The following is an 11,109-nucleotide window of genomic DNA, read 5'->3' on the forward strand; positions in this document are numbered from 1 at the left end:
GTTTAAACCAAGCTCTGTCTTCCCTTGTCGTGGCCAGTGTGACTGGGTCAGGGATGGGCACCCGACCTAATTCAGGCCAGTGAAAGTTAGGTCCAGGGTTTTTGTTTGAACTGGGTGAAGAGAAGTCTTCTCTTCTCTGCTGTTCTTACACCTGGGAGGAATGTAGTCTTTGAGCTGCAGCAGCTGTATTGTCACCATGAGGGGGGGAAGGTCAGCCTGAGAATGAAGAAGCAGAGTTGAGAGATGGAGAGAGAGAAACCAGGTCCCTGTGACATCACTTGACTACCTCCGTCAGCCACACCTGAAGCAGAATCTGCTCCCTGGGTTGCTCATTTACACGAGAAATAAATCCTTTTTGCTTAAGCCAGGTTGGATAGGATTTTTTTTTTTAATCAAAAACTGAAGAATCCTCATGATATGATTATGTACTCTACCAATTTTTTTCTTAAGAACAAGCCAGATCAAATAACCTGGCATCTGGGTAGCAGGAAACAAAATAAGGGACAGTTTGGCAGGAGTTAACATTTGGGAAAAAAAAGTGTCTCAAAGAGTAGGTTCTTTTTAGCCACAAATGCCTCCGATGAAGGTCTTGGGGCTGCGTTGATGCATGAGTGAGTTTTTCTCAGCAGAATTGCCTTCCTAGAGAAGAGGATTTCTCCACAACATAGAAAAATTCTTAGCTATAGTTTGAGTGCTTGATAACCTTAAATAGCATTCCTGGGTCCAACGGTTTTCATCTTCTAACCAATAGCCAAGTCCTTCTGGTCTTGTCGACTTCTATAAAACACATTAATTTAACATTACAGAGATAGCCATGAATGCCACAGAAATTCAGAATAAATACTGACTAACACCAGGGCTGAGCCAACAGGGCCGTCACTCAGTCTTAAGGGCTCAGTTTGCTGAATTTCACTGGGCAGGTAAAAAATAAGCTTAGTGCCTGTCTAGTTTTAGATCAGAATACAGAATTCCCTGATTCCATAGTTTGTCATTAATCTAGGTTACCTGTTCATCTTACCTGTGAGAGAGTGAAGTCCTGGAGAATCCATTTTGTTTATCCTGAGCAACTACCTTGCCTAGGACCCAGTACTTAACAGATGCTTAATAAATTGTGGTTGAATAAACGGAGAAAGCAATGGACCAATGAATAACTATGGCGTCTCCACTTTGGCTGCTCCTAACCAGCTTGTTGATTCCGGCCAGCCCAGCTGCTTTTCTCTCCCATGTGCTTCCACCCAGACCCCCGCTAGTGTTAGCTTCCAGGGTTTTGCCTGGTGCAGGTTCTACGACACTGTGATCTTGCAAGTTCACCCTGCCCTTCCCTGGGCTCAGTGCCAGAGACACCCACTTTATCACGGCCTCGTCTTATTGTCTCTCTGTACAGTGTGTTTGCCATAAAATTAATTTATGATACTTATTTAGGGACTGTGAAATCTCTCTCCAAAGCAGTACTGTGTCTCCCAGTGTACTTTCTGAGAAATGCCCTGGTTATTGGGTGCTTTGGTCTTTCCCTCTGGACTTTGAAGCACAGGAATGAAGTCATGTAGACAAGCAAAAGTTTCTGTTTGTCTGTCAGATTACACCTTCTGTAATTGCCCACCTAATCTGAAGTCCTGCTAATTCTCCCTCTGCAAAGTCTTTTGTATCTTCCCTGATTTCCTATCCCTACAGCAAGTAGTGTGCTGGATCCAATTGGAACTAGTTTGCAAAGATTCAATTATTAAAATTTTCAGAAAACAGGCAAGCTGGTTGTTAAACTGTTGGCAGCCTGAAACTGGCAATATTTACACCACAGAAATTGGCAAATGCTACACATTAGCTCCTACCCACCTCTACCCTGAACTGAGAGCTGGTTTTTAAACATTTACCAGCATACCGCTATGTACAGTATTTCCCTAATTTAAGTCCCCATTGCCTCTTGCCCAGGCTGTTACAATATCCTACTAACCGGTATCTCTGTACCCAGACTCTTCCCGTTCCAGCTGGTCACTGTAGAATAATTTTAACTACAAGTAACAGAAAACCCAACTACAGATTTCTTAAATATAAGAAAAATGTATTATTTTACATAATAAAAATTACCAAGATAAAGCACTTTTGGGAAAACTCAGCAGCTTGAGAGCTCATTGAGTTCCCGGATTCTTTTCATTTTTCAATTTTGCCACTCTCAGCATATTGGCATTTCCCTTCATGCCTTTAAGATGACTGTCATGGTTCAAGTATCACATCCTCACACAAGACATGTGCAACTTTCCTTCTGTCCTCTTAAAGAGGAAATACAATCTTCCCAGAAGTGCCCCAGCAGCCTTCCTCTTTCGAGTCTCCTCGGCCTGAACTGCAACCCACGCTTATTCTTTTTTTGGTGAGGAAGATTGTCCCTGAGCAAACATCTGTGCCCGCCTTCCTCTATTTTGTATGTGGGATGCCTCCACAGCATGGCTTGACAAGTGGTGCGCAGGTCTGCACCCAGGATCCAAACTCATGAACCCCGGGCCTCTGGAGCAGAGTGCACAAACTTAACCACTACGCCCCCGGCTCAGCCCTCACAGTTATTCTTCAGTCACTCACTGTCAGGGTAATTGGTTGGCTGGTTCATGATTGGTTCAGACCACTGGTTCCCAACCTTTCAGAACCAACATCTCCTTTTGCATCAAATATTTTGTAACACTTCTCTTTCCTGAAATGGAAATCAAAGATAATATAACCTACCCACACACATACTTGAAAAACATAAATCAGTACAAGCCCTAACTGGACCAGAAAGGTGAAATAAAAAAAGATAATTTACAAAAAATTTTGTGTGTGTGCATTTCAATATATATGGTAAATTGTATTATGACTTCCAATTATTTCCTGCCCTCCCTATAACAGAATTACACCTCCCAGCCTGTTGGCATGTAACCTGCAGTGCCTCAGCTCCTGATGTCAGGCTTGCTTTATGATTTGCTTTGGCTAATGTAACGTGAATGGATGTGCCACATCTGAGAAGAGTTTGAAAAGCCAGTGCATGGCTCTGCCAATCCTCTTTCCTTCTGTCGTAATAACAGCATGTCCTAGACAGTGGCTACTTCTTTAGCCTGGCTTTCAGAATGAAAAAGACATGTGGAACAAGAGCAGAGCTTCAACTGATGTATAGTACGAACAAAAAATATGTTTTTTCTTCTCATACGTCATTGAGATTTTGGGGGTTGTTTGTTACTGCAGCATCACTTATCAAAAGCTGACTGATACAACATGGCACAACAATATTCTGCACATAAAGAAGCAGTCCGTACTTTGAGTATGTTCGCACCTATACCTAGCATTACTATAAAGCCAGCAGCTTCAGATAAACACTGAAACAATTGTGTTGTATCAACAATTCAAAAACCAAGAGAGAGATTGCTGTCAGTGCCATGATTTTCTGCAATGGTGATAGACTCTTAGTAAAGCTTGGAGTTAAAAAAAATAGGCATCCCTCAATTTGCATGGTAGTTGCATTCCTGGAAAACACAATGTATAATAAAATGTGCAATGAATAAAATGTGCAAAATTAGTTGTTGCTATACCCACATAATTATAAAGAAATATTTCATCCACATGAATGTCTAGTGGTTTGTTCACAAATCATGGGTCCATTTACATAAAGTTCAAAAACAGGCAAAATGTATACATGCTGCTAGAAGTTAGGACAGGTGTATGACTGGAAGGAGGCATGAGGGTGTGTTCAGTTTGTGAAGATCTATCGAGCTGTACACTTATGATCTGTGCATTTTTCTATATGTATGTTACACTGCAACAAAGAGTCTTTAAAAAAAAGTCATGCAGGGCATGGGACAAATCTTTGATGTGTGGTATTGCCCTATGCATTGCAGGATGTCAAACATTCCTGATTCCTGTCCATGATCTGTCAGTGGTGTCCCCTAATCATTATGACAACCAAACTGAAACAAAATATCTCACAAATTTCTATAATGCTGGATCCCTGGGTGCCTTAGGTTTATACTAATCAAGCCTCACTCCTGGGGCTGGGGCCCTTGAAACTCATCAACTGCTTCATATCTAAATAAAATTGGGCTTCTATTAGTCATGAAGAAGGCAGGATAGAGGAGGATGAGGAGTGTGGGGTGATGGTGGTGATGATAGTAGTAGGGTAAATAACCATCATGTCTGCCACAACATCCTATACAAGCTATTGAATACATCTCAGATCACTTTGCCCCAACCTCCAAAATCTGCAGTGGCTCTCCACTGTCTACAGGATAAAAAACTCAACTTACCTTCCTAGGCTAATTTGGAGGCTTCTTCTGTTTTCACTGAACAATTGCTCTTTCCCTTTGCTGAACATGCTAATGGTATCATTCTGCATTCCTCTTTCTTCTGTTAAGAAAGCCCTGCCCCCATTCTCACTCTGGGTCTTCATTCAAATGCTTTTTTTCCCCATAAAGCAGCCTTCTGTCCAAATCAACCACTCCTTTGTATACCTAGCTTCCCAGAGTGCTTTGTTTAGATCTCTCTTTAGCATTTACTTGATTCCGCCTTTTGTATAGTTAGTTGGCTCATATCTTTTATAGCTTCCAATACCTAGCACTATGACAGGCACTCACCGGGTGCTCAAAAAATGCAGGCTGAATTAAACTGAATGAGAACACAGCCTCTGAATTTCACAGAAATCAGCAATCCAATATCTAAAATCTTTTGACTGGTTGAGACTCACAGGTGCCATCTGGGTAATATCTAGCTTTCCATCAATAGCCTCAATTGTGAATGAACTGTACTTCCACTCATTGTAATAGGATTGCATACTGAACTGGGCTGCAAGAGGAAAATGAAGATGTTTGGCTTCCCTGGACTATGTTAACTCCTGTGTGCCCATCATACTTGGGCCATGTCAATGTACAACAGAACCAACAACAAGACAGTGAGGGGCCTGGCAGCAGCTTGGCCGTAGCACAGCCGAGATGGAACAGGCGAGGCCAGGTCATATTTCACTTACAATTCAATACGTGTTTACCTAGTGTCTATTATGTGCTGGCTACTGCATAATTAATTAATAAAATTATTAATTAATATCAATTAATAAAAATCCTTCTCCATTCGGTCTAACCGAGAAGGTGATGTACATACCTGATGTCCATATCTGATGTCCAGGTACTGGCAGGGAGGTGCAGAGAGGAGTTGAGAGGAGAGAGACATCATTGTTGGCTGGGAAATCCAGGAGGGCTGATCGGAGAAGGTGGTGATTGGTAGGGCCTTGTAGGATGCCTAATATTTGACTAATTAGAAAATAGATGGAGGGTCATTCAAAGTGGGGAAAACATTCAAAGACAGAGAAGAAGGAAGGAGAGGGCCAGGGAAACTTCATGGTTTTCTATTGCCCTTTGAAACCAGATATGGGCTCTGCTGATACAATCTTCAGCAATTTCCTCTGAGTTAATAGTATGTGCCTTAAAAACTGGATCCTTAGCTCTTCATAGGGTTAAAAAAACTTATTATTTAAGTAAAACATACACAGTGACGTGCATATGAGTGCTAATCATAAGTGTACATCTTGATGATTTTTTACACATGTACACACCCACGTAACTACCACTCTGATCAAGGTATACAACATTTCCACCACCCCAGAAGGTTTTGCTGACTTTTATCATCAAAAATTATTTTTGCCTTTTCTAGAACGTCATCTAGATGGAAACATACAATATTAGATATCAGTACTTGGTTCCTTTTTATTGTTGAGTAACTCAACGATTGAGTAACTTTGTGAATATATGAAATCTGTCTATCCATTCTGTTGATGGACATTTGGGTTGTTTTCTCCTTGGCTAGTATGAATAAAGCTGCCAGGAATGTTCTTGAGCATGTCCTTTGGTGGACACATGCACTCATTTCTCTGGGAGATGTAACTAGGCATGGTGTTGTTGGGTCACAGGGGTGCGTATGTTCAGCTTTCGTAGATGCACACTGTCAAGCTGGACTTGCGATTGGTGTCTGAAGTGGGGAGAGGGGGCAGTCCGTGGAACTGAGCCCTTAACTTGTGGGATCTGATGCTAACTCCAGGTAGAGAGAGTCAGAACTGAATTGAATTGTAGGACACCCAGCTGGTGTCCAGAGAATCAGAGAATTGTTTGGTGTGGAAAACCCACACATTTGGGGACCCAAAGTAGAGTATTCTGTGAGTAGGGTGTTGTAGTAAAGGAGAAACAGAAGAGTTTTTCCTTTACATCTGGTGTGAGTAGCAGAGTAGAGTAGAGAGGAGAAACACAGGAGTGTTTTCCTATTCGAGGGAGATGACAGAAGGTGGGAGAAGCCGTGGGGACTGAAGCCCCTAATATTGTCTGAGGAGAGGAGGTGTTTGCCTGAGGGTGAGAGAAGAAGGGTGGGAGAGCCATCGTGGGGATTGCGAAGTGCTGGGAACAGAGGTCGGGTCCTCCTTCTAATCTAGACCGGGTGCTCCCTGAGGAGTCTTCTGTCTGTTTTCCCAGCACCTTGAGCGGCACGGGCGACATAGCAGGAATAGGAGGTGGAGCGCAGGGAGGGGGATCTCTTGCAGTTCTGAGCCCCCTGGTGCACCCTAAGAAAGACAGTGAAAAGTCCCAAGCCCTGAGCTCTATTCCTAACCCGGAGGTCTAACTGTTAAAGTATCTTAGGACTGAAATAAGAAAATGAAACTGGAAAGTCAGATATGCTTAAAAGAAACATTACATCTTTATTTCAGACTGATAGCTGGTTCCTGAATTCTTAGCTAGAAGGAAAAGGGCATAAATCAGTAATTCAGTATAATTCTTCTCAAGGGTGTCAGTATTCCCAGGTGGCAAGGAATAGAAATGGTGGGATAAGCAGGGGAGGAGGGAGGAGAAGAGTGGGCCTGGGGTGACACTCCAACTCAGAGTGTGGATGCTGTCTCCACTGTGATGCCCGTGTGATCCCTGGGGATCAGTCATGGGGAGAAAGGCGGGGCTGAGGAAGGCCTTTTGGGCCTGTCTTCTGGGGGTTTTAATGTTCAGCTGTGAGATGTCTGGATGTGCCCACCTTCGTGCAGCTTGGGAGCTGCGATGGGTTGGGGAAGGCCAGCTTTACCTTATAAACCGATGTGGTGTGATAAGATTTCTGAACTGAAAACTCACTCCCCTCCCCCATCCTTGTCTCCTTTTCCCACCGTGCCCTGGACCCGCTCGTTCAGCTCACTGTCTTAGAGTAGAAATGCAAAAGTGCCCTTAAGTCTCCTCTCAACTTTTGTCTTCCTAAATTCTTAGGAAGGAGCAAGGGTCTCATCAGCACCCCACAACCTCGGAGTAGAAAGGAAACCTGGGGAGGGGGTCAGAAAGTCATGGGAATCTTCTGAGGGTAAGGGGGTCCCAGGCAACGGGACTCTGGAGCTGGGGACCAGGAGTCTGTGGGTTCTGAGGGAAGAGGGCCTGAGATTTGCGTCCCAGATGGAGCCCCAGAAAGGAGGCTGGGTCCAGGAGAGGCCTTAGGTGTGGCGTGCTGATAGGACACTTCGTGCCCGGGAGGGGTTCCTATGGAGTGCCCTGGGGTAGGGGAAGGAGGAAGCCCTCACAGCCAGCCTTACAAAGGTTTCAAGTACTTCAAGATCTGCCTCCTCCCTCTCCTGCCCTCTCTCACCTCATCTCCGTCCTCCTCGCTCGCTCCACTCCAGCTTTTTGTTCTTCCTCAGAGGCTCCAGCAGTCTTATCTCGAGGCCCTTGTACTTGCAGTTTCCTCCAGGTATCCTTTGTTCTCTTCCTCACATCCTTTAGGTCTTTGCTCCAAGGCTGTCCCTCCTTGACCGTCCTGTTGAGAACCTGCTGAGACCAGTGGCATTCCAATCCCTCTCCCACCCCCAGCACTTATCCCCCTACCCAGCTTAATTTTTCTCCAAAGCCTTTCTCACCAACAGACATACTGTGTTACTGTTTGCAGGGAGTAGTGATTGCTTGTTTCCTGTTCCTTAACCTCCCAACCACAGACCCCAACACGAGCACTTATAAATATGCTTGAACATACATAGTGAACACTCATGAAACGTTGGACACAACAGATGCCCCAAACATTGGGTTACAGGATCCCCCAAAGCACACCCTTGGCCCCTAATTCTGGCTCCACTACTCAGTGGGTGACTTGAGCAAATCGCTAGTCTCTTGAAACTTTAGTTTCCTCATCTGTAAAATGGGATAATAATTATCCTGCCTTAATAGAGTTTCTGAGAATTAAAGCTCCTAGCACAATGCCTGGCCCACAGCAGACACTCAGTAAACGTGTTTCCCTACCTTATTTCTCCTCCCCAGGTCCACTTACCCTCCACAGCACAGGTCAGTCAAGCCACTCCTTTACGTACAAGCAGTGGCTCCTCCAGCCTAGGTGTCCCTATCTGTGGTCTGCTCTGCCTCACTCCTGGATTTTAAGTTCTCGTGGACAGGGACCACACCTCATTCCAATTGCCTCCCCCCACCCAGTACCCAGCCCCTTACCTAGTCAGGCAAAAATGTGGGCCAAATCATTAAGCAATGTGTCTTCTCCTCTCCTTGTAAGAAAACTCCACTCCTGGAATCACAAGCCCGTTTCTTCTGCTTCCGAATGCCCTGCAGCCCCAGGCACCACCCTCCGCTAGGCCCCTCCGGGCTGGTCCACCCCCTCCCTGTGAGTCCTGAGGGTGTGACCCAGTGGGGCTGACGCCAGCCCTTCCCACCCTTCCTGCTGATCACAGCACGGGAGGCTGCTCAGCCCAGCGCTCCCTCTAACGGCTAACGCTTTTGTGGAAGGTTCTGAGCTAAGGGTAAAGACAAAAAGCGAGGCTGTCCCCCACAGCTCCTCTAGCTCAGATATTCCTGCTCGGTTCCCCGGATCTCGCCATTGTTTCTGTTCCAATGCCTCCTCCTTAAGCTCCAAGAGAAAGCTTCTTGGAGACTTGTGTCCTCTCCAATTTCCAACATTCCAGATCTAGTCTTTCCCCCATTCTGCTCAGACTCTCAATCACTGTTCTCTCCGGGTGTGAATCAGAGCTATGAGGAGGCCGGAGGGAAACCGTGGGACTGTAAAAGCTTATCAAAAACAAATCCTGCTCTTCCGAAAAAGCGTTTTTCAAAACACCTTCCAGGGGCGAAAAGTGGGGTTAAATTTTACATGGCTTGCATCATAAGCGAGAGCTAAGCAGCTAATAACGCACGAAATGTTACGGAGAAGCAGGTAAAGTCAAAATTAAAAATCCCTCCACACCAGCCCACTCTGCGACCCCCTCCCCCGCTCTGCGGCAGGAACTCCGACTCCCGCGCGCGGGGCTTTGCTGCAGCGGCACTGCCCACGCATACTCAACGAAGAGACTCAGACCACGCCAGCCATGCCACGAGGTGTGTTTTATTTTCATTAATCATACAAATAATTTTCTATAATATCCCAGGGCAAACCGGAGAATTTGGCAGTCCGATTGGGGGGGTCCCTAGAGACCCACAGGCCGGTGGCATCGGCACGGCGTGCCCGGGTTCACAGTGCAGCTTGTCGCTCGTGTCCATCTTGCAGGTGGCTCTCCCTCCACATCACGACCAGGGTCTCGAAAATGACGGGGTTGGGGAATCCTCCAGGTTCTTAAGAAATATCACTCCGCTTCTCCTGCTCAATGGCTGTGGAGAACAGGAAGCGGGCGCTGGGGGATGAGGACATCTTGCAAACCCCCAACCGAGGCGCTCACAAACCTGGTGTGGGCGAGGCACCCACGAGGTCTGGAGATTAAGGAAGAGACTTGGGGCTGGGCGCTTTGTGTAACAGACAGGGGGGTTGTGGCCACCCAGGTCGGGGGCATACGCCGGGTGGGGGCTGGGCCCGCGGAAGGGCGGGGTGGGGGGCTGAGCCTGGGGCGCGCGGAGCGCGAGGCGGGGGCGCACTCACTCTCTTTGGTCGGCAGGGTATTCTTCTCCTGCGTCTCCGTTTTCTTCAGCTTGGCCTTATCGAAGCTGGCGATTTCCCCCATGTCCGGCTTGTCTGCCATTTTCTTAAAACAATCCTGGTGGGCAAACCAAGGCGGTTGGCCTGGGGCGGGGGCCAGCGCCCCCCTCCGCCGACGCCTCTCGACGTGGCACTCCAGCCGGGGCGTTCCCGGCAGCCCCACAGCCGGGGACCTGGGCGCGTCCCGCACCCCCCTCCGCAGCCCCAGGGCGTGGTCGGCCCGCCCGGCGTCCCGTCGGGGAAGGCCGCCTGTTGCGGCTGCGGCGCGCCGGCCGGGGGCTCCCGCTCCGATCCCAACCCCAGTGGGGTCCCCACCCCACCGCAGGGCTCACCGAGGTGTCTCGCTCCGGGGCCGGGACTCTAGTGCTCCCACTCGCGTTGCTGCAGCAAGAGACAAAAGAGCGGCGCCCGCCCCGCGCCTTATATACTCTGCGCCCCGCCCCGCCCCTCGCCCGCCGCAGCGGGGGCGGCGCCGGCAGCCGGGGGGCGGGGGCAGCGCGGGCGGCTCGCTTCCCCGCCGCGCCCTCCGCCCCGCCGCCCGCCGGCTTGGGCGCGGCTCTTCCCGCGCGGGGCCCCTGCGCCCGGCGGCCCCAGCTTGCCGTGCCCCAGGCGTGGAGGCTGCAGACGCCGCCAGGGTGGGCGCCAGGCCCTCGATTTTCTTTTGGTTCTGCCCTCCCCTCTCCGGGAATCTGCTGCTCACCCGCAGAATGGGCGTGGGGGGCCGGCGGGGGAGGGTTGTATGGTTGTGTGTGTATATGTGTGTGTAGTGTGTAGTTGTGGGTGTGCATGATGTGCGGGCATGCAAGCGCGCTCTGCAGCAAACCCTACTCGCAGGAGACCCCCCCCCCAGCCTTGTGCAGTGCCCGTCTCTGCCATGCCCCATCAGACCCCTGCCCCCTCCTTTTCCTCTCCTCGGGGAGGCTGAGCCCTTGCGTGGTTTCGCAGTAAAAGAATCCGAGTCTAGGTTCCAAGAGATGAAGAGATGGTGGGGGCGGGGGACGACGACGACACAGGTTTCCACTGCCCTTTGCTCAGATTGGGGGCCAGTTGCCCTCTTGTCGTCGTCTCTCTTCCCTGAGCTGAGCGGCTCCTGCAGGACTCGTGGCGGGGGGCTCCTTAAATGCTTGTTACAAGGCTTGTCTGAAGGGCGGTAGTGGGAGCAGGCGGTCCCGAGAGGGCTCGCGGCGTTCT

The 11,109-nt window shown here is 48.7% G+C and overlaps 1 protein-coding gene and 1 long non-coding RNA gene across 4 annotated transcripts; both read right to left on the reverse strand.

Moving 5' to 3' along the window:
* Positions 1 to 364: 364 nt before the first annotated feature.
* LOC147915902 (uncharacterized) lies at positions 365 to 8,383 on the reverse strand. Of its 3 annotated transcripts, none has more exons than XR_015553612.1 (4): positions 8,278 to 8,383; positions 7,606 to 7,787; positions 5,107 to 5,255; positions 365 to 777 (listed from the first exon to the last, which is right to left on the reverse strand). It is a non-coding gene; the product is annotated as an uncharacterized LOC147915902 (long non-coding RNA). The 3 variants fall into 3 exon arrangements; XR_015553613.1 differs by having other exon boundaries at positions 7,606 to 7,773; positions 8,278 to 8,381; XR_015553611.1 differs by having other exon boundaries at positions 7,606 to 7,784; positions 8,278 to 8,381.
* Positions 8,384 to 9,313: 930 nt separating this feature from the next.
* On the reverse strand, positions 9,314 to 10,386 carry TMSB10 (thymosin beta 10). The gene is made up of 3 exons (XM_004437205.3): positions 10,251 to 10,386; positions 9,862 to 9,976; positions 9,314 to 9,596 (listed from the first exon to the last, which is right to left on the reverse strand). The coding sequence occupies exons 2-3, from the start codon at positions 9,959 to 9,961 to the stop codon at positions 9,562 to 9,564; spliced, it is 135 nt and encodes a 44-aa protein (XP_004437262.1). The 5' UTR covers positions 9,962 to 9,976; positions 10,251 to 10,386; the 3' UTR covers positions 9,314 to 9,561.
* Positions 10,387 to 11,109: the final 723 nt, after the last annotated feature.

The sequence above is a fragment of the Ceratotherium simum genome, chromosome 11 (assembly GCF_057802395.1).
Source record: "Ceratotherium simum simum isolate JZ-2026a chromosome 11, ASM5780239v1, whole genome shotgun sequence".
Taxonomy (NCBI): domain Eukaryota; kingdom Metazoa; phylum Chordata; class Mammalia; order Perissodactyla; family Rhinocerotidae; genus Ceratotherium; species Ceratotherium simum.